Source organism: Clupea harengus, chromosome 12 (genome assembly GCF_900700415.2).
Source record: "Clupea harengus chromosome 12, Ch_v2.0.2, whole genome shotgun sequence".
Classification (NCBI taxonomy): Eukaryota; Metazoa; Chordata; class Actinopteri; order Clupeiformes; family Clupeidae; genus Clupea; species Clupea harengus.
Window position 1 is genome coordinate 15,444,076 of NC_045163.1, and position 21,987 is coordinate 15,466,062.

The 21,987-nt window shown below is 44.5% G+C and overlaps 2 protein-coding genes across 6 annotated transcripts in view; one reads left to right on the forward strand and one right to left on the reverse strand.

Annotated features, from left to right (window-relative positions):
- Positions 1-208: 208 nt before the first annotated feature.
- LOC105890492 (kinesin-like protein KIF2A) lies at positions 209-11,765 on the forward strand. The gene is made up of 21 exons (XM_031577769.1): positions 209-459; positions 2,518-2,612; positions 3,380-3,502; positions 3,941-4,001; positions 4,295-4,408; positions 4,895-4,995; positions 5,139-5,234; positions 5,651-5,708; positions 5,980-6,142; positions 6,259-6,349; positions 6,510-6,573; positions 6,663-6,754; positions 6,962-7,104; positions 7,456-7,660; positions 7,829-7,939; positions 8,223-8,290; positions 8,628-8,741; positions 9,159-9,306; positions 9,634-9,735; positions 10,160-10,295; positions 10,466-11,765. Exons 1-21 carry the CDS (start codon positions 399-401, stop codon positions 10,549-10,551), a joined length of 2,232 nt encoding a protein of 743 aa, XP_031433629.1. The 5' UTR covers positions 209-398; the 3' UTR covers positions 10,552-11,765.
- A 4,856-nt stretch (positions 11,766-16,621) lies between these two features.
- The window catches only part of LOC105900257 (membrane-associated phosphatidylinositol transfer protein 2), a 40,813-nt gene continuing 35,447 nt past the window's right edge, over positions 16,622-21,987 (reverse strand). For all 5 annotated transcript variants that reach the window (XM_031577183.1, XM_031577184.1, XM_031577185.1 and 2 more), the window contains 8 exons: positions 20,762-20,910; positions 20,316-20,432; positions 20,014-20,130; positions 19,715-19,863; positions 19,246-19,395; positions 18,820-19,003; positions 18,220-18,348; positions 16,622-17,059 (listed from right to left, as the gene is read on the reverse strand). In XM_031577183.1, coding sequence (XP_031433043.1) covers positions 16,715-17,059; positions 18,220-18,348; positions 18,820-19,003; positions 19,246-19,395; positions 19,715-19,863; positions 20,014-20,130; positions 20,316-20,432; positions 20,762-20,910 — 1,340 coding nt within the window. In that variant the 3' untranslated portion in view covers positions 16,622-16,714. The remainder of the gene's footprint in view (positions 17,060-18,219; positions 18,349-18,819; positions 19,004-19,245; positions 19,396-19,714; positions 19,864-20,013; positions 20,131-20,315; positions 20,433-20,761; positions 20,911-21,987) is intronic.

Consider the following 21,987-nt stretch of genomic DNA (forward strand, 5'->3'; position numbering starts at 1 on the left):
AACAGTGTATTTGGAGGTATGTTTGCATTTGCCAATATTACAGATTTGGCATGGTCATTAGGCCAGGCCTATCGCATGACAAATTAATAGACATTACCAAGTGATGCGATGTTGTGTTTTTACAAACAAATCCAGACGACAAGTCCAAATGAATACATCAATGAACTGGACAATGGGGCCTTCTTGTAATTCAGTGTTAGGTCATCTCTGCTGCTCTGCTCCGGGCACTGACGCGAATGGGGAGAGTCTTCTGCGCAGGCGCTGTCTTCATCTTTCTCCCTCAATTCCTCCTGACCTCCTCCTGGTTTCTGCAGCGCTGGAACAACTTACTGCCTCTGTATTTAAAACATATCGCGGTACACATCGGTGTTAATATATAGATATATTACATATGAGGGATGGCATCTTTTTTTGGAAAGATTCTCGTCGGTATTTACGTGGAAATCAAACGAAGCGATGGTAAGTCACACCCAGTTTGATTTCTCCGGTTAGAGGAAGATGCCTGATTTGGAGGAGGTTGCCGCGTTAGCTTTGTTGCTGAGTAACCCCAGCAGCGGAAACCGCTAAGCTTCTACAGCTGGGCTGCTGTGTACAGATCTTGACATAGCATATTGCATCTTTTCTCAACGCGAAATGAATCACTGTCAAAGAAATGCAGCACAATAGATAGGCCAGCTAACTGTCAGTGCATTGTGAACCCCACATTAGACATGATGCATGCACATGGAGCTAGCTAGCCCTGTCTTTTTTCCCAACAAATACCGTTAACTTAGCTAGCGTTAGCTAACCAGATGCTTCCAGTTTGGTCTGAACAGGAAATAAATGCTTCAAACGTTAACAGAGTTTGCGTAAATGGCTGCAGTGTTTAACTTAACGCCCGGCTGATTAACGTTATAGCTGACAAGCGGGCATGTAGCTGCTCTTGCCGGAGGCAAGCTTCACAGCTGAGTTCGTCCTGCAGCATCCTTGGCTGGGTAACCTTAATGTCACGGGGATAGATGTGTCCAGGTCACTGATAAGACTGTCAAAGACATCACAAACCATGGCTGCCATAATGTAACGTCTTTTTTTTTGTATTACCTTAAAATGTGTCAGATGGCGTTTTAGAACTTTCACTTTTCTAAGGAATTGAAGTGAATGGATTTTCGCGCTTGCAGGATATTCGTGAACACCATGCGTCTCTGATAGGGTGGTGCTGTTACTACGCTCACCATCTTCCTGAGAGACCATTGACAACAAGCAGATCGTAGCAAGTATAGCGGCTAGCAAACAGACATTTCACCATCGGGTTGTACCATCTGTAATTTGTTTCTCTGACCAGTTTGTCAGCATCTGAATGAAACAATAGCCAAGTATGCCAAGAAGACATGTCTCGGTACATTATGTTTAAATTAGCTAGTTAATTGCTCAGTTGCAGTTATTGCTGGCATATAAAGCTTCAATCGATTCAATGTCTACAATCCACATTATTGCTCATAGTGCATTGAAAGCAGGATTGCGATTGCCAGTAACTGCGGCGTCACAGGGTGGTGGAGTCTTCTTGGCCCAGTTTCTGTGTGCCGTGGAGCACACGCCTCACCAACTGGACTCGTGCAAGTCGTGTGGGAACAGGCGAATACCATTTAAGGACGCCCCAATGACGCATGCTGCTCTTAAAGCACAATGGTTATACATCTCCTTTTCAGCATCGCGTTGAAAATGAATCTCTGCATTTACAGATCAAGAGATCATAAAGAGAATGCCCTAACACTGTGAATCAGATAGTCATAGTGAATGTCAGCATTTCATAACATAATGTCACTGGGAGAGCATAGGAAGTCAAATCCACACCCTGTGAATCTTAACTACAATACAGTAGGCCTACTCACACATACATTAGCTACGGTATGGACCCTTAGCTGTATTTGACTCACATAGTTTAGCCTGATAACATCTCTGCTGGATCACATAGCACAGCGGTCTGTAAGTTGTCTTTGTGAGATGCCTAGTTTGCTAAATCATTTCACTGTCACGAAAGGAAAGTTGTGTAATTAGGTCACTCTTACCTGCAGTGTGCTCCTTTTTTATCATGTGTTTGATAATATGGGCGCCATAGTGCTTAGGGTAAAACTTTTTGAAGACCGTGGTAAGCTGTTGTGTGATACTCTGGGAAGTGCGATTGGGTCATTATTCTGATTTTAAACTGATCTGCTTCGGGTAACCATTGGACCAAGTCAAAGTTGTTTTCTGACTCCGTTGACAATTAATTTCAGAAACTGTAGCATTTAAGGTCAAATCAGATAACGACCAAAATGATTAATGCTTGTTCAAGTTTGCCTGTCAGTTCACTATCAAGAACAGTCTTGTCAAATGACAGACTTGCAGAACAAGCACCAGCCCTGTGTTGAGAGCTAGACATCTTCTGAGAGGCTTCTGAGAGGCTGTTTCTTTTTGTGTTCAAATTATTATTACCGTAAAATAATACTAATATTGTACTAGTATTCACTATTACTACACTATTCCTCTGTCTTTTTGCAGGACGAATACACCAAGCCATGGTGACGTCTCTGAATGATGACAACGAAAGTGTCACTGTGGAATGGATTGAAAATGGAGACACAAAGGGGAAAGAGGTAACCCATCCTAAGTGAATGTCACACATTCAACATTCTGATTGGCCCTTATGCAGTTACCTCATGGACGAGTCGAAGGAAGGAATGGAAAAAATAACCTCTTGACATTTAATTTTAATAACTAAGATGCCTCAGCGGAGTTGCTGTTACTGCTGGTTGACTAGTGGATGCAGAGGCCATAAAGAGCCAAAGACTCTTGTGGTTTCTGTGGGATTGCTGGGAAAGCCATTAGGGCTCAAGGAGATGGTTTTAAAGTGACTGTAAAAACAGGGAGAGTGTAGCTGGAAAGAGCGGGTTCTCATTTCCTGGGTGCGTCGGCATGATGCAGCAGGTCTGATCGCTCATGCTCACACTGCCCTGACTGTAAAAGAGACAAGTACAGTGTCCTCACAGTTATGCCACAGATATGCAGAACGTATCTGTCCATGGAGCCGAATTCTGTATGAATCTGTTCTGCTTATTGGAGACACAAGACCGTAAACTACTCCAGTATACAATACCTCAAGCAGAAAGAACGTAGCATACACTGACAGTAAAACCTGGCGAAAGATTCAGATGCAGTTGTAGATGCATGAAGGATGAAGGAGATTTATCCCAAACGGAGCTTGTAATCTGAGTCTTTAAATAGCATTTACCTGCTTCTTATTCTCTCACTGTATTAAGTACTTAGCTTCACTCACCATATGCATTGATGTCAATTATACTGTTGGTATTTGGTTGCATTTGTTGTTGATTGGCCAATAATTTGTTTATGTTTTGAATGGCAGATTGACCTGGAGAGCATATTTGCACTAAACACAGATCTTGCCCCTGATGAGGAAATTGCACAAAGCCCCGAGACTCCTCCCCCTCCTGTGACCAGCGGAGTGAAAGTCAACAAGATCCCCAAGGTTTGTGCCACTGTAAGCTTGCACTCAGAGTTTTTTGCCTGTTTGCCCATAGATCTTTAGGCCTGTGCGTCAGAAACTGTAACTGTAAGTGAAGTAATAATGCCTTTGTCTGAATCAAATGAAAGAATGAAAGATTTTGAAAACTGAGAGGCTAAAAAACTGGAAGTATTAACATTATCTGGAACATGTACAAATGAGATACCCCAACACCACACGGAAATCCAGCATTTGATCCCTTCTTACAGACAAAAAAGGTCCTCTCACTGTGTGTACTATACCACTATATGTACTGATAGTGTTTACTGATATTGCATACTGATAGTGCATACTGATAATGTTATCACAGACTTACTAGTGTAACACAATAGTGAAGGTGCTGGCAAGATCTTTAGTATGCAGTAGGGAGTGTGTGCTGAAGAGGAAATTTGTTTTTTGCAGGCCCGGCGAACAGTAGCACCACAGAAAAATGAAACTCCCCCCCGGGACAACAGAGTCACAGGCAAGCAGCTCAAGCTCTCATTCTCACATTACGTTTGTATTTAGTCTTTTTATGTGGCATGTCCAAGTCCTTCTCCTGGGGCCCACCTCAGTCCATTTTTAAATGGGATGCTTTTGAATACTTGATTGGGCTCAACAGACAGAACCCCTGCAAATGTTTTTGTCTTTATCTGTTTGTAATTATTAGTGTGTGGGATGACTAATTGACACCCTATGTGTGTGTTCTGTTTGTCATGTGTGTATGTTTTGCCTATTATATGACACTTTGTGTGTGTGTGTGTGTGTATTGTGCAGTGGGGACGACCCGAGCCCGGCCCAGCCAGCAGACTGAGCAGCCTCCCCCAGCCCCTCCCCCAGCCCCTGCACCCCAACCCACCCAGCAGATGACCCTGCAACAGCAGCAGCAAGGTACTGATATGGTAGTACTGACATCTGAAGAGTACTGACATGGTAATACTGACATCTGAAGAGTACTGATATGGTAGTACTGACAGCTGAAAAGTACTGACATTGTAGTACTAACAGCTGAAGAGTACTGATATGGTAGTACTGACATCTGAAGAGTACTGATATGGTAGTACTGACATCTGAAAAGTACTGATATGGTAGTACTGACATCTGAAGAGTACTGATATGGTAGTACTGACATCTGAAGAGTACTGATATGGTAGTACTGACATCTGAGGAGTACTGTGCTTAAGTGGGAATGCATAGTTCTTAAGTGTGACCTGTACTGTACTTAAGTGTGAACAGCGCTTAAGTCAGAATAGTACGTGACTTAAATCTGAGTAGTACTGAACTTCAGTGTGAACAGTGTGGCACTTAAATGTGAACAGTAGAGTCAGTAATCAGTGCTGTCCACTCTGTAATGTCTCCGTTGCCTTGTGTGTTCAGCTCGGAGGAAGTCAAACTGTGTGAAGGAGGTGGAGAAGCTGCAGGAAAAGAGGGAGAGGAGACGAATTCAGCAGCAGGAGCTCAGGGAGAAGAAGGCTCAGGTACGTTCCTACATACCACCCTCCCTTACACAGTCTCACTGGCATCCTGCACACCACCCGCACCCTCTCTCATCTTTCATGCTCTCTCTGTCCTCTTTGATCTCTGGGAGCTTGTGACTCATGTAATCGCTGCTCTTTCACAGGAAGTCGAAGCCACAACCCCGAATTATGAGATTATGTGCATGATCCGAGACTTTAGGGCCAGCCTGGACTACCGGCCACTAACCACCGTCGATCTGGTGAGTGAGCACTGCAGTCATCTGAACTAAATTGATATGTCTCAAAGAACACCCAGAGCACTAAGGGAGGTCTGTTAGAAATGCACACAAGTCTTCACAGAGGTTATGGGATCTTTTCAGTTTCCATGTCAATTATTAATGAGTAATTACTGATTTGAGCTTCAGTGTTTGTTTGACCATTTGAATGTATTTGGAATGAAACACATGTTTATAGAAAAAGCAGGGATGTCACGTTTGTGTTTGTCATAAGCTGGACCAGTCCTCTGTTTGGGAGAATGAAAAAGAAAAAAAAGCAGAATTTACAGAATTTTTTTTTTTTTTTAAATCATTTTTACAACAGTATTTGGAGAGGAGCCATTGTGGGATTGTGATGCAGCTCTCTGCTCTAATCTCTGATGCCATTTTGATCTTTTCAGATAGAGGATGAGCACAGGATATGCGTGTGTGTCAGAAAACGACCCCTCAACAAGAAGGGTAACATTTTAACCCATCTTATTCCAAGCTCTCCGCTTAGTCATGTTAGTCATGTGACATGTTTAGATGAACACCTTTTCAATGTATGTTAATGAGTAATTTCACATGGCCTTGCAACCTTGAAAAAATATCCTCAACATTTTGTAGGTTTTAGGGTGGAAAGATACCAAGAGTCCTTCGTCAGTCTGAAAAGAAATTTGGAGCCTATTGAGACTTTGCCGTTAGGTGTGATTCTTAAGCAGTCTAACCATTATGTATTCTATTGTTGCAGAACTTTCAGTGAAGGACCTGGATGTCCTCACCATCCCCAATAAAGATGTGGTCATGGTCCACGAGCCCAAGCAGAAGGTGGACCTGACCAGATATCTGGAGAACCAGACGTTTCGGTTTGACTATGCTTTTGATGACAATACCACTAATGAAATGGTTTACAGGTAAAACTTCAATTCAGCTCAGTTCAGTTGAATGTTTTCAATTGGTTTTAACTATGAATGTTGTTAGTATTCATTGTTGTTAAACTAGCGGACGTGCCTTTCTTTGTTGTCTGCAGGTTTACTGCAAGACCGTTGGTAGAGACCATCTTTGAGAGGGGAATGGCCACATGCTTTGCCTATGGCCAAACAGGCAGTGGGAAAACCCATGTAAGTTAGTGGGCAACTAGAATGCCTGTCCTTTGAAACAAAGTGCTTATCCTTTTTATTAAAATGATTCTGAAAGCTCTAAAAACTTTTATGTTCTGGTTTGTGCCTTCATCCACACTGTTCTGAGTCATTTTTCTAAAATGCTGTTTCCTCGCGTTAGACCATGGGTGGGGATTTCTCAGGGAAGAACCAGGACTGCTCCAAAGGGATCTATGCCTTGGCCGGTAGGTTTACTTGCAAACTAAACTACATATGTAGGCTTCATACAAGTCATTGATCATTCAGCAGCTCAAGCCTCCTCTCTTTCCTGCAGCTAGGGACGTGTTTCTTATGCTGAAGAAGCCTAATTACAAGAAGTTAGAGCTGCAGGTGTTTGCCACTTTCTTTGAGATCTACAGTGGGAAGGCAAGTACTTTAAGGACTTCATCGATTTAGATTTGCTAGATGTTTTGCTACTCTCTCTTGCATCAGGATGACTCTCTGTGTTCTCTATGTGTGTGTGTGTGTATGTATTTGCGTGTGTATGTATTTGCGTGTATGTATCTGAATGTCTGTGTGTGTATGTGCATGTTTATCTGGGTGTGTGTGTCCATGTGTGTGTGTGCACTGTAGGTGTTTGACCTGCTCAACAGGAAGGCGAAGCTGCGTGTGCTTGAGGATGGGAAGCAGCAGGTGCAGGTGGTGGGGCTGCAGGAGAGGGATGTGCGCTGCACCGAGGACGTCCTCAAGCTCATCGAGGTTGGCAACAGTTGCAGGTGTGATGACACACACACACACACACACACAAAAAACCCACACACATGCTCTGTCTTTCGCTCACTCACACAAACACGTACAGACAGACAGATGTACTATAAAAAACACACACACATGCTCTGTCTCTCACACACACACACAGGTATACCACACACACAGACATGAGCGCGCACACACACACACACACACACACACACATTCTGCTTATATACACACACTCAGACACGTGGTGGACGTATTAAGCACATGTAGAGCAGATATTACACGTGCAGCTTGCTACTAAGCTCGTACTCTGTCACATATGGCTTAGCTGTCTTCTCTGCTCAGTCTGTGTCTGTGTGCCACCGCAGGACATCTGGGCAGACATCTGCCAATGCCCACTCCTCAAGGAGCCACGCCGTGTTCCAGATCATTCTGCGCCGCCGGGGGAAGATGCATGGCAAGTTCTCCCTGATTGACCTGGCAGGAAACGAGCGTGGGGCCGACACGTCCAGCGCCGACCGGCAGACTCGCCTGGAGGGCGCCGAGATCAACAAGAGCCTGCTGGCCCTGAAGGTGTGTGTGTGTGTGTGTGTGTGTGTGTGTGTGTGTCTGGCTCTGGCTCTGGCTCTGGCTCTGTGTATTTGTATTTTGACCTTTTATTATCACTGACCTTTGACTTCTGCAAAGGTCCACCTGTGTATCTACATGCCTCACCTGTCTCCTGTTTGACGTCTCCCTCAGGAGTGTATTAGAGCTCTGGGACGCAACAAACCGCACACGCCGTTCCGAGCCAGCAAACTCACACAGGTCCTCAGGGACTCCTTCATCGGGGAGAATTCCCGCACGTGCATGGTGAGAGAGATACCCCCCCTAGAGGGACACACACACACACACACACACACACACACACACACACACACACAAGTAGACCTCGGGAAGTAACCTTATTTACACTCACCTTCCCCTGGGAGATAGCATACACACACACATACACAAGTAGACCTTGAGAAGTAACCTTATTCCCTCCCTCCTGAGAGATAGCAAATACACACGCACACATACACACATGAACATGTATCATGTATCATTCTTAGTTTTAGAGGTTCACTGTCATCTATGCATTTTCTTTTTGCAGATTGCAACGATTTCTCCAGGCATGGCGTCCTGTGAAAACACACTAAACACACTACGATATGCCAACAGGTAAGCAGCCTGTTCAACACATCAGAGAACATGCACGCAGCGGGGAAATGGGTCCTGATTGTGGAGGCTTGGCCTGAGGGTGTAGTAAGATATATCCTACAGAAGCAAACAGGGATTTTAGCTGAGACTGACCCTTTGTGCAAAGTGCTTCTGTCCCATGGCCTTTAACATGTTAGCTGTGCTAAAGGCTGGGGAGGTTTTATGACTACAGACTTCAGTGGTCCCTCTGTGTGTGTGTGTGTGTGTGTGTGTGTGTGTGTGTGTCTGTGTGTCTGTGTCTGTGTTTTTTATATGTGTGTGTGTGTGTGTGTGTGTGTGTTTGTCCTGTTCTGCTCAGGGTGAAAGAGTTTGGCATCAGTCCCTCAGACATCCCCTTCAGCCAGACCGGGGGTAACCGCACTGAGGTCTCCCCTACTTATGAAGAGGAGGATTTCATTCCCTCCCCGAGCAGGTCTCACCTTTGGTTATATGCCTTTCTATTTTTGTCTTAGTACGTCTTTCATGAATACATTCATAACACACATGCACACTATCTTACCTCCGACTAACTAATACAATTAGATATTCTAACTTTCTTTTATGCCTTTTCACTGTATTATCACATGCAACCTGAAGCTCTTTTATGAATGCCTCTCTGTGTATATATATGCATACATTTGCTTGCGTGCGTGGGTGCGTGTGTGTGTGTGTGTGTGTGTGTGTGTGTGTGTGTGTGTGTGTGTGTGTGTGTGTGTGTGTGTGTGTGTGTGTGTGTGTGTGTGTGTGTGTGTGTGTGTGTGTGTGTGTGTGTGTGTGTGTGTGTGTGTGTGTGTGTGTGTGTGTGTGTGTGTGTGCGTGCGCGCGCGCGCGCGTGTGTGTATGAGTGCAGGACGATGGATATGAGTGGAGAGCCAAGGGCGGTTCTGGACGAGTGTGGAGGGGGTCCGTCGCTGAGCCAGCTGGAGGTTATGGAGGCCCAGTGGGCCATGGGCAGCTCCCCCCAGAGGGATGACCTCAAGCTCCTGTGTGAACAAAACGTGAGTGCAGGACACACACACACATAAAGAACCAGGATAGTCATACCTGGTTTGATGTTGTGTGTATAGTATCTTGCTTATCTAAATGGTATATTTTGACTATTTTGGGCTGCATTGATGTGTTGAAATAGATGTTCCTAAAGTGCAGATGTACAGAAATATTTCATTATTATTTAACTTTTATTTTTGTCTGTCACGGTTTACTGACAAATCTGTCGCTCTGGTGTATGTTTTTGTGTGTGTGTGTGTGTGTGTGTGTGTGTGTGTGTGTGTGTGTGTGTGTGTGTGTGTGTGTGTGTGTGTGTGTGCGTGCATGTGTGTGTTTAGGAAGAGGAAGTATCCCCACAGCTCTTTACCTTCCACGAGGCTGTGTCCCAGCTGGTGGAGATGGAGGACCAGGTGCTGGAGGACCACAGGGCTGTGTTTCAGGTGACGTAACACTATTTATAATATGGACAGTGAAACGAGAGGGCAAAGAATACTTATATATCAATTCATGTTGTTTCGGGGGGGAAGGTAGAAAGTTCTTAGGGCAGAAGCTGTATAGCAGAGACAACTGAAATTCCATATGGATTTCCAAATGATTTCCCATTACCATTGGAAGGCTTCATAGCACTGAAGAGCATAGAAAAAGGTATTTTTGTGAGTGTGGCATTAACCAGAAACCGGGGTCATGAGACCAAACCCCAGTTTAATGGTTTCCTATGTATCTCTACTGCCCTCAAGTGGTATCACACACATGTCCTTTTGCGGTGTCCATGCTTTCCTTCTACTGTTCATGCACGCACAATCATATATCTATACACGTCTACCCATCTGGAGGTGTAATTTAACCCCTTGGTTTTAATTGTAGGAATCCATACGCTGGCTGGAGGATGAAAAGGTCCTGTTAGAGATGACTGAGGAAGTGGACTATGATGTTGACACCTATGCTACACAACTGGAGCAGATTTTGGATCAGAAGATTGAAATATTTACAGAACTAAGGGGTAACTCTATACATGTCATGTAATACTTTTGGATCATTGTGTTAGTTGACGTAGTGCCTTGACTTTTATAAAGGTGTAGAAGTATGTTTGAGTGAAGTGTGTAATGGAGCTGCAGTGCAGTGTTGTGGGGACCTTTGAGCTTTCTGAGGACACCTTCTCTCTGTCCACAGATAAAGTGAAGTCCTTCCGATCTACACTTCAAGAGGAAGAGCAAGCAAGCAAACAGATCAACCCCAAGAGGCCACGACCACTTTAAACCCGCCCAGCACCAAGAGACACCTGACTCTCAACAACAACCACCACCCCCCCACCGCCGCCTTCTCCCGACCAAAAACCAGCTTGCTGGCCGCAAACTGGAGAAGAGTTTAACCAGCTCTCTCACCTGGTTTATCATTTCCTGTAGGTGTTGTGACGACCGCTGTTTATGGAAGACAAAGGGAAACGTGACTTAAGCACACAGAACTGTAAATGTAAATGACTCATTTGTAAAATAATAAGCAAAGGTCATCACTCTTCGCAAGGGAAAAGGACCGTAATCCTCTGCTGTCTCGGGGGTCGATGACCTTTTATATTATGCTTTTTGGCTAATGATGATTTGTCTGAGGACGAGGCCACTTTATGATTATTGCATGCACAAAAATATGGCAGTTGTACTGAAGCATCTCCACCCTGTGTGTAAATACCCAAACCTTACATTTGATTCTAACATCATGACGTCTGGACGAGATCTCCAGCAGACTCCTCCTCTCACAGTTATTTGTCCCAAGAGTACCGCTAGAGTTCCCGGCTGATGTCTGAATGTAGAGAGGAACTGCGGTTTTTCGGAACGAGACTTAATATTCATACCGCCGTAGACATGGCACACTATTGGGAACATGCAGTTGTTAACTCCATACTGGATCCTGCTGAATGTGTCCCGCTTTTTTTAATTTTTGAAACATATCAACGCCACTAGGAACAGAGAATTAGGTACCATTCAGAGTTCTGTGAACAGCTGCATGTGTTATTCTTTGTGTCGGAAACAGTGATGAAATGACGCTTATTCATATTGATGCATTTTTTTTAGTTTTGTAAATGGAGGAATCTGTTGAAGAGTCTGAGTCACACTGTATAACCGAATGTGCGAGTACAGTTTATGTTTGTATCATTTTGTTACAAGCCGTGTCTGGTGTTTCAGTTCTCTATGTTGTTTACAAGGCAATCAATGTTTCTATGTGACTGAAGTATTCCCTGTTGTCATTAATTATGTACATAAAGTCCATCCCATTAAAAAAACAAAAAAAAAAAAACGTTTTTAAAACAGGATAAAAGGTTGGACGAATGGTGCATAGCTATGGGAAGGGATTTACTGCTCTGAGAACTGAGCAGTATTCAATGTGACTTAACAAATAAAGATCCTGACCAACTGGATTTTTTGACTATCATAAGTTGATGCTGACATAATTTCAAAAGATAAAGTGAAGAAATCGCTACGTGTGTGTGTCATTTAACTTGGGCACAAATGAGACATGCGCTTCCATGACCACATCATTCCAATGAAGACTAAATAGAACTGCATCATCAAAAAACCAATAGCGGTTCTATAAAATGTTCATACTGATTTATAAGGACTCTTTGAAATTAAACATCTATTGAACTTTTCCCAGGTACTTTGTATATAGGTTCTTAGGATTACGGGCCATACTTTCATTGACAGGCAACTGGCAACAGGCCATGCATGAACTAAAGATAATTCAATAACTTGGAAAAATGATTGTGCTAATTTAATACCATGAGCAAGATCCGAAGTGCAAACATGGGTCATCAGTGCAATGCTCCCACACGCCACAGGATGGCTCTAGTTAACCTGCGACAGATAGCTTGTTGCTTTGCTCATTGCCTGTCAATGAAATTGGGGCCCAATATGTGAAACAGGACTTTGTAAAACGGTTGGGAAAACCTTCTTCAAAGTGCATCATGGTTGGTAGTATGCTGTCAGTTAAGGATACAGTAAATAAAATCACAAGTCAGGTTTTGTTTCTGTTCAACCGTTTTAATCCACAGTACATACTGAGCGGGTCTGACAGAGAGACCCGGTGCTGGAGCAGGGTACATAACAACAGCCAGGAGAGAGGTGGAGCTGAGGGCGAAAGCACAGATCTAGACGGTTAAATACACTCTGTGAACTCAAGATTGAACAGGAACTCGTCATTTATGTACTCACTAACATGAGCTGATGATTCACCCCACCCAAGTATGGCATTATACTGTGTGATTGTAATTTGTTTTTGCTTTGTTCACATCAGTCTGGTTGTGGATCTGATGCGTGTGTCCCCGACACTAAAACAGACCGAAACCTTTTTCCTGGTTCCACGGCCAAACCAGGAGTAACACTGAAAATATACAGATGTGTATACAGGTTGAATGATTTCAGATTGCTTTCCCCCTCACCAAAAAAAACATAAATATGTCAGATGTACATACTGAAAATATATCTAAATTATCACCAACTCCATATCTTACAGTGTACATTCATACATTTTACAATGCTATTGTATTTAATTATATAGAATTATCTATAATATCTGGTGCAAAACATCTCAAATGTCTTACTACATAGTTGACAGTTTCCCATACATTCCATATACATCTGAATGTATAACAAAATATGGTCATCTCATGTTGTGTATGGTTGTGTGTGTCTTATTACTGTTAACTGAAAGCCATAACACATAACGTTACACATTTGGCCCCACTCATAACTATGTTCCTTTCATGGCGCATGCGATGCGTTACAGATACAACTGCATGGGTACGTATGCAGGGTTGGATTAACGGATACACTTTTAAAAATATGACCACAGGTATACTTTTGACACACACATTTAGAAGGGGCCGCCCCGTTTCGGGATCCCCATAGACCTGACTGCAGAATGAAACCAGCCCAAGGCGACTAGGACTGGAGCTAAATCAACGGCCACCTGGATGGTGGACCGAGTGAGTTGAGTTTATAAACATGATGCTACATCACAGCCGACCACAAGCAGCATTAACCCTTTCAGGCCTGTGAGAAAGCCAGCCTGAGGGGGGTCAGTGGAGTGGAGTGTTCATCCTGCAGGCAGTTTATAAAACAGTCCAGTTTTAGAGAAAAGAGTTTGTGTATGTCGTGGTATAAAACCCCAAAAGTTTGTCCTCGTGTGTGCAGGCGGTTGCAGTGTGTGTGCCGGTAACAGTAATGGTGTGTGGTGGCGGCGGTGATGTGTCTCTTTAAGTGTGTATTCTGCAGCCAGTACAGCGAGTGTGTCCTATGTTCAGCAAGAGTGTATTGTTCAACAGCAATAAGTGTGTGTGTGTGGGTGTGGACGCAAAGCGGCAGTGAGGAGGAAGGGGGTCTGATGATGTCATGCTTGTGCTCTCTCAATGTGTGTGGAATGATTGGAATGACTGTGTGCAGGAGAGTGGCATGACGGGAAAGTAGAGCAGCCTGTCCTGACCCGTTGGCTTAGACGTCTCATTCCAGAGTCCAACACACGTCAGCAGTAACACCACCAACAATTAATTAAAACCAAAACTTTTAGTCCACAAAATTCAACAAGCTTCTTCTATGGGTTGATCCAGGGATAAGGTGAGGTTCTTGTAATACAACAGGCAACAGGTAAACCAGTAGTAATGGATACTAAAAACACCAAGTTTGTGGGTTTGGTTCCCGAGGAGCACAAATAAATATTAAACATGAACAAAAAATATGCATCTTTCATGTGCTGTGTTGCTTTGTATACATGTAAATGATAAACTTGGCCAATCATGTTCCTGGACTCACTCAACTGTGGAAAATTCTGTTTAGTTCTGACCAGGTCCTTGTTCTGTTGGAAATCTGTAAGGATGTGTTGTTAGGAAACAGGACCAACAGGAGGTGCGTGATGTGACTGAGTGATTGTCACAGCTGTCTTGTTTTCTAGTGTCTCTATTGTTCCTGTGATGATTGTAATGACTGATTACATGGTGTGTGTGTGTGTGTGTGTGTGTGTGTGTGTGTGTGTGTGTGTGTGTGTGTGTGTGTGTGTGTGTGTGTGTGTGTGTGTGTGTGTGTGTGTGTGTGTGTGTGTGTGTGTGTGTGTGTGTGTGTGTGTGTGTGTGTGTGTGTGTGTGTTTGTGTTTGTGTTTGTGTTTGTGTTTGTGTTTATGTGTGTGTACGCACTGGTATGTTTTACCATAAAGTCTGATGAAAGATTGTCTGTTGTGGTTTGGTGAGCTGTGTGTGCGATGGCAAAAGTCCCGTGCCAATTGTCTGTCCTAAAAGACAGAGGAGCGACACATCTGAAATACAGTAAACCTAAATGATCCATATCTTTATGAATCCATAAACACGCAAGTAAATAAATAAAACAAATAAATATTTCTCCGCCGTGGAGTCCCTCCTTCACAGCATTTACAATATTTATCAGTAGTATGTTCACCCAGCTGTGAGATGATAACATCATCTCCTCCCATTGCTTTGCCTTGCCACAGGTAAGCCATCTGCTGTCCCGGATCTCAGCGTTTCTGATCATAACGGGATCTCCATCCAGCCCATCCTACTGATGCATCATTTATAGATCATGTAGAATTCCTAGGGTCAACACGCCAGTGTGTTCACATACAGCAGTCCTACATCAGTGTTTATATGTGGAGTACATGTGGACCTAAAATGAATATCTCATAAACATGGTACATGCGTATGCACCTACCACATTTGCCAACTTCTGAGTGATACTATAGCATGGTGGATTAAAAGATGCAAAAAAATGTTTTTACTTAAACTCCACTTAAGTACTTAATTCAATATTTAAATTAAATAAATTGATGATTGGTTAATTAAGGGTCTCATCCAAACCATTTGGATACAACCTGAAACAGTAGGTGTGGGCTGTAGGGCAGCTGATGTTTGGCATACAAGAGGGACACACACACACACACACACACACACACACACACACACACACACACACACACACAGGAGCCTTAAAATTGAGTTACAGACAATAACACACACGGCAGGGTGGTGTGTGAGCATCTTGTGTGTGCTAATGAGCTCATCCACCTTGAGCCGGAGCAATAGGGGGCTCGTCAGGGCACTGAAGACAGTGGGGGATTTGGCCAGTGACTGCCCAGAGGGGGCTCAGAGTCAGGGCACTGAAGACAGTGGGGTATTTGGCCAGTGACTGCACAGAATGGCTACAGCTGCAGCAGTCAAGGGTGCCTGCCCTGGTGTGAGCTCTTCCTGTGGACCCTCAGCAGATGTGCAGGACAGCTGACATGCTGGCACAGCAGAGCAGTGGAGACACTGTATGTGTGAGATTGTGGGTTTCTGTGTGTGTGAGAGAGAGAGAGAGTGAGAGTGTGTGTGTGAGAGAGTGTGTGTGTGTGTGTGTGTGTGTGTGTGTGTGTGTGTGTGTGTGGGAGCAGTAGCAGCACCCAGGAGAACAAGGGAGGAGGAGAAGGAGAGACAAAGAGAGAGGGAGAGAGAGTGTTCAGAGCTATTGCAAGAAGCAGAGGACCTAGTAAAGGGATCGTGCCATATACAGGAGTGAACGGTCCACAAGAGTTCAAAATTCTTCCGTTTCACACAAAGATTTTCTGTCCCTGCTAAGTTCTTTGTATAACAACAGTTAAGGCCTCTGGAGCCTCCTGCAGGCCAAACTAATAGGAATCCATTTGTTACAGAAGAAATCTACAATAAGAGATCTTCGAAAAGAGTACCAGCAGTGGTCTGAGTAAAGATATTTAGAGCCATCATTAATCTGTTCAGCTGAGTGATCTTGGGATCTTCTCAGTGGCTTAAGAGAGAGAGTATTGGTTTAGGAGAATATGAAGGGATCATTTCTGTAGAGCAGTAATGGATCCATTCAGAACAGCGGTAATGGGTCCATTCAGGAGAGCAGTAAGATCTAAAGCAGTAAGGGATCTGTTCCGGAGTAAACAGACTAGTGAGGGATCTGTTGAGGGAAGTGAAGAGGGATCTGGTCCTTATTGCCTGGTGCAGCAGGGGACAGTGGCGCTGGAGGCTCCTGGGAAAATGGGGCGTGTCCTCTAAGGCTGCCCTGAGAAGGTGGGAGGAGCTGACGGAGTCTGGAGACACCATTGGCTGTTGGGAACCCGCTGACCCCACCCCAGCCGGGGAGGAGGAGGAGGACTGTCTGGGTCTTAAAGTGTGACAGTACATTCACGTTTTGTGCCCGGACCAGCCAGCATTGTTGCTAGAGGCCAAAGCTTAAGGCGTGAGAGAGGAACCGCACGTCTCTTTAACTCTGATACACACACACACAAACACACACGCGCTTCGCCACACACTCCCTAACACACACCCTACTTTGCTGTAGCAGCTCCTCCTGCCTCCACCCCAGGGTGGCGAATCCTTTCCTGTCCGTTGCCCCTCCTGAGGCATTCTGGGAGTTTTTATCCTACTTGGGGCTGAGCAGGGCGCTGTCCAGCTTGGTGCTGCCGGTGCGTTTCCAGCAGCCCGCCGCCACACTCATGCTGCGCTGGCCTCGGTCCGTCCGCTCCCGCTCGCCATCTGACTGGCTGAAGGCGCGCTCGGGCCGGCCGGTTGGCAGCGGTGTCGGGGCATTGGGCTGCGAGCTGATGGTGCGCAGCAGGTGGTTGCGCTTGCGCAGGAAGTCGCCGCTTCCGCCTAGGCCAAAGCTGCCCTTGCGCAGGACCATGCGAGCGCTGTTAGTTTTGGCCGGGCGCGACCGCTGGCTGAACTCCAACTGGGATAGGTGAGCAGCATAGCCCTCCGCGATGAACTGCAGGGGGAAGTAGAGAGAAGTAAGGTATGCTTTAATGCTTTAGTGTATAGGCCTTCCAGAGCAACCCAAATCTTCATCAATGAATTCACTGACTTCTTGGGTATTCTCCTTCCAGAGTGTAGGATAGAATTTTAATTAATTAATTAATTTAAGACTTCCTCAAAGCAATCAACTGTTCCAGTTTGATCCAATCTGTCACTGTTCTTACACACAAACAGGGTCATACTGTTGACTTAGTGCAGTCACATGGTTTTACTTTGTGTGATCTTGTGGTATCTGATACCTATATATCACTGACTGATTGTTTTAAATGTGTGATTTTAATGACAATAGTTGCATGTTGAGGCAAATATTGAGAGGGGCTGAACGGAAATGGAAAAAATAAATACTTCAGGAGTTTTTACTTTTTTTAATTAATTAATTACAAAGTCATCTGACCGAGAATAGGATCCTTGATATGTACCAATCTGCAACACACAGCAGTGAGTCTACCCTCCTGAAAGTTACAAAAGATCTGCTGCTTACTGCTGACTCAAAGGGCTGTTCAGTTTTAGTAACCTTAGATCTGACTGCTGCCTTTGATACAGATGACCATAAAGTGTTGCTTGAGCGATTGGAGCATTGAGATAAGGGGGAAAGCACTTGAGTGGTTTGCCTCTTATTTATCTGATAGGACTGTTGTGGTCAGTACTGATGGTGTCCTTTCGAATGTTGCCACCTCTCGTGTGGAGTTCCCCAGGGTTCGATTTTAGGCCCCCTTCTGTTCTCATTCTATTTATTGCCCCTTGGGCAGATATTAATGTTATTTCCATGTTAAGTCTGGACTTGACAGTTTATAACAGGATGGCCCTAACAGATGGCCTGCAATTCTGCTAACTCGCTTTGAATGAATGGAATGTTGACATCCTACAATTCAACGGTTTAAGTATATCAAATGTGGAGAGATTACTAGCGTTGAAGAGTCCGAGTGAGGTTGTTCCAGGATATACTCACTCATGGAATGCCTCTTGTCCAATCAGAAATTACTAAATTATTTGACCAAATCTAACTGTTGTATAAATACATATATCTTCAACAGACGTTAATTTTTTTGTGTTATCAAATCAATCATTGAGGTTAGTCAATTACTACTGTGCTTTGGAACCTGACCAGCTTACCTGGCACTGGTGCTGCATCTTCTTGGTGGGTCGACCAACTATGTAGATGTGTGAGGGTGGTAGGCCAATGGAGGCATACACAGACACATCCTTAGTGGAACCATAAGCAGCAAAGATCTTCATATGAGCCTGCACATGACAACAAAGAAATACAAAATAAAATATAAATTAGGTGCCAATGAATGACATACAGTGGTTGGCCTTCTGTTTAAATGGATCATGTGTATGTGGATACAGACACCTATCTTACATATAAATGACTTGTAGTTGTAGACGTGTCTGTGAGTGGATGAAGCACACGCACAATCTTAGAAATAAACTAGAGATGTATTTCTGCAAGAAAATGCGAATGTGATTGTGCTGCAGCAGCAGTTGGCCGTTGCGTACCACAACCTCTGCAATTACATGGATGGATGGATGCTAACACTTCGTCCTACGAGAGAAGGGTTTGACTCTCCTACCACCTGTTGGATGAGTAATACATACCATCTTACAAGGCCCAGGGCAGCGATTCTAGCACACATAGGCAGACCACACACACTCTGCTAATAAAATATGAATCAGTCAATGTTCAAAATGACACATTATGCACACACACACCTCACAGATGAGAGACTTGAGGAAGTTGCCTTTGTGACGCAGTGGGTCGTGCACGAGGCCATCGCAGAAGGACACAATGCCATGGGGGAAGTTATGCTGTGAGAGCCAGGCCACCACGCGTTGCTTCTGCATGTCTGGCCTCCCTGTCACGTACACAATCATATAGCCCAGGTCCTGCCAGTGCCTGTCAGAGGACACAAACACACCTTACATCAATTTCTACCTCATATCACATTTCAAATCATCACCAGATCTTGCCAATGGTCTTGGATTCACCCAATATCATATCCTTCATATAATCTGTAAAGCTAAATATCCAAGGCCAGATTAAATCAGTCACAGATAGAGAGACACTGCTTGTGATTGAGGGAGAATCAGCGATCCCCCGCCATGTATCGGAGTGGTGGAAGAATGGTCTAGTCATACCTGACGACGTCCACCGCCCCGGCCCGGACCTTGGGGTCACTCCCCATGATGGACACGCTGGCGGCGAAGGAGCCATCGATGCTGAACACCACAAACTCAGTGCCCCTGGGAAGCACGGTCAGGTAGCTGTCCGCAGAGGTGTGGTCTCCTCTGAGATATCACAAAAAAACAGGACATTGTGTGATAAAGATTTTTAAAAGTTATTTGCCCACAAGTACATACTTTGTTTGAGCCATTTGAAATTGTACTTATTGTGGTCTTCAGTCTGTCATATTACCCTACTACACCCAACTTTCTCTTTAGAGAAGTCTGTATACAGTTGGTATGTTTTGGATTGTTTCTCTGATTGATTATTGTGAATACATTTTTTTGATAACAAAATTACAAAGTTTAAATAACTGTCCTCTACTTATTGAACCCTCCCCAGACAGTGTTTATTTGTGCATTCCTCTGTGTAGATCACGCCTACCTGACCACCATCTTGACAGGGTAAACCCCAATGCCCAGACGCTTGCTCTCAGGGATGATGTAAGAGACACGTCCGCTGCTATTGGTCAGCTCGGTATCAAAGTACGTCCAGTCTCCCGATGGAGGCTGTGTCATGATGTGGATATCCACCTAAGAGCAGTACCACACACACACACACACACACACACACACACACACACACACACACACACACACACACACAGGACATTCAGAGTAGGTGTGGGTGAGAGTGGAAGGTGAAGAGGCTTTATATGATGGTGGCTTCTTGGACTAACGTACCTTCTCTCCGGTGAGAGTGACCATGTCAAGCGGACCATACACGAAGCGTCCAGTTACCACCTGAGGGCCGTCTTCCGTAAACACAGCATCGTTCACACGGTGGTTAGCTGTCACATTCTTCAACACAGACACACACACACGGGTCAATGTACAGAAAATACTATTGGAACAGCCAGTGTTTAAACTATGGCTGTGGTGCCTGTCCTCAACTGCTGACTGTGTTGTGTGCATCTTTGCAAACTGAGGAGGTGACTTGGTGTGTTTATTTGTGTGCGTGTGTGTGTGATAGACTAAGGACTCACTCTGATTTTGACGTGGGTCCTCTTCCTCAGCCACTTCTCACGAGGTTTGGAAGGGGTGAACTCAGACACCTCCTTCCCATCCAGCTCAAGAATGCTGGAACTCTCGTGCCTCATCACCTTAATATGAAACAAGAACAGAAGCTTGAACAATGTAGTGGAAAAAGGTTACAGGACATTTTAATAATGAAACTAAAAGAATGCAAAAGTAAGCTAACTGTTGCTTAGTGGGCTAAGTGTTTGTGTGTGTGTATGTGTGTTTGTGTGTCTGTCTTCATGTCCAATGTATCCTCTCTTTTGTGAGAATGTGAATATGTAAACATATGCATAAGGGTGTCAAATTTTGTGTGGTAAATTAACTTAAGTGTGTAATATTAAAACAACAAAGGAAGACCTTAAGTTTACTTTTACACAGTGTACTGATATTCATGTTATCTGGGGACTGTCACCTGTCTGAGCAGCAAGGACACCACATCGGTGGACTCCCAGTAGGAAGCGTGAAAGAGGTGTGGCAGAGCTACAGTGGGGAAGGCTGTCAGCGCATCTGGGCAGTAGAGGGCAAAGTCTATCCTCTTGGTGCCCCACCATCGGCCTGCAACTACACCAGGGGCAAACACACACACAAAGACTCTTGGAATCTAAACAACACCAAGATCCAGACGGTAGGAGCTGACTGGGGGGGTCACAGAACTTGAACTTCTGTTCTAGCCCGTAAGTGTTTCATGCAGAACAGGAGCAACCACGGGCCTAAAAGAAAAGGTAAGTTGTGAGATATAGTCCTGACGTTGAGCAGACGTACACACAACGTTTCTCAAGACAGGACACATCTCTGGTTAGTTAGGGCTTTCGCCCCAGGAAGAGCATCAAAGGAAGGACTCAGTGTTAGTCATTGATATGCATGATGCACCATATGCAATGAGCAAAGGGACATGGAAATGAAAGGCACTGATGATGAATTTTCAAAATGGAACTAGAATGGACCTGCAATGGAACTTGGTGTGGAAACTGGAATAGAACTGGAACTGGAATTGGAAATGGAATTCTCCTTCAACCAAAGAATAAGTCTAAGACATCATCAGAGACCCTAACAGGAGCTCCAGCCTGGGACTGAGAAGGCCTGAGGTCCAGCTTAAGGGGAGGCAGCACTCCTAAAGATCCAGTAAAGAAGATATAGGTAAGGGGGCACGAGGAGTTGGGAAAGGGTAATAACAGCGAGGAGTGACAGAGCTGGTGCTGAGGAGGATGCAGTCATGGGCGAACAGGCCAAAGGACACAGCTTACGCTAACTGTGCCAGGACAGGTTGGGAACAGAGGCAGTGGGCTCTGGCATGCAGTGCAGCAATGGGGCACTGGCATACGCAGGCTGCACAGCCCCATCTCACAAACAGACACTCACACTGCACAGTTAACAGGCCTCAAATGTGTGGGCAAATTTTGCATATGGGTCAGCTAAAGATTTATAAGTAAACCAATAGAGTAGCTAGTTTAAATGTAGGTGTACTGCCAAAGTACTGTGAGAAAAGAGTTATGCTAACGTATTAACAACTGTATAACGTATCTATATGTAAAAAAAAAACACTTGGCTAGGCCTCAATCATATGTTGAGTAATTTTTTTGTTTGCAATTGAAATATATAAGATAACGCACAAAAAGTGTTGTATGCATGCAACCTCCA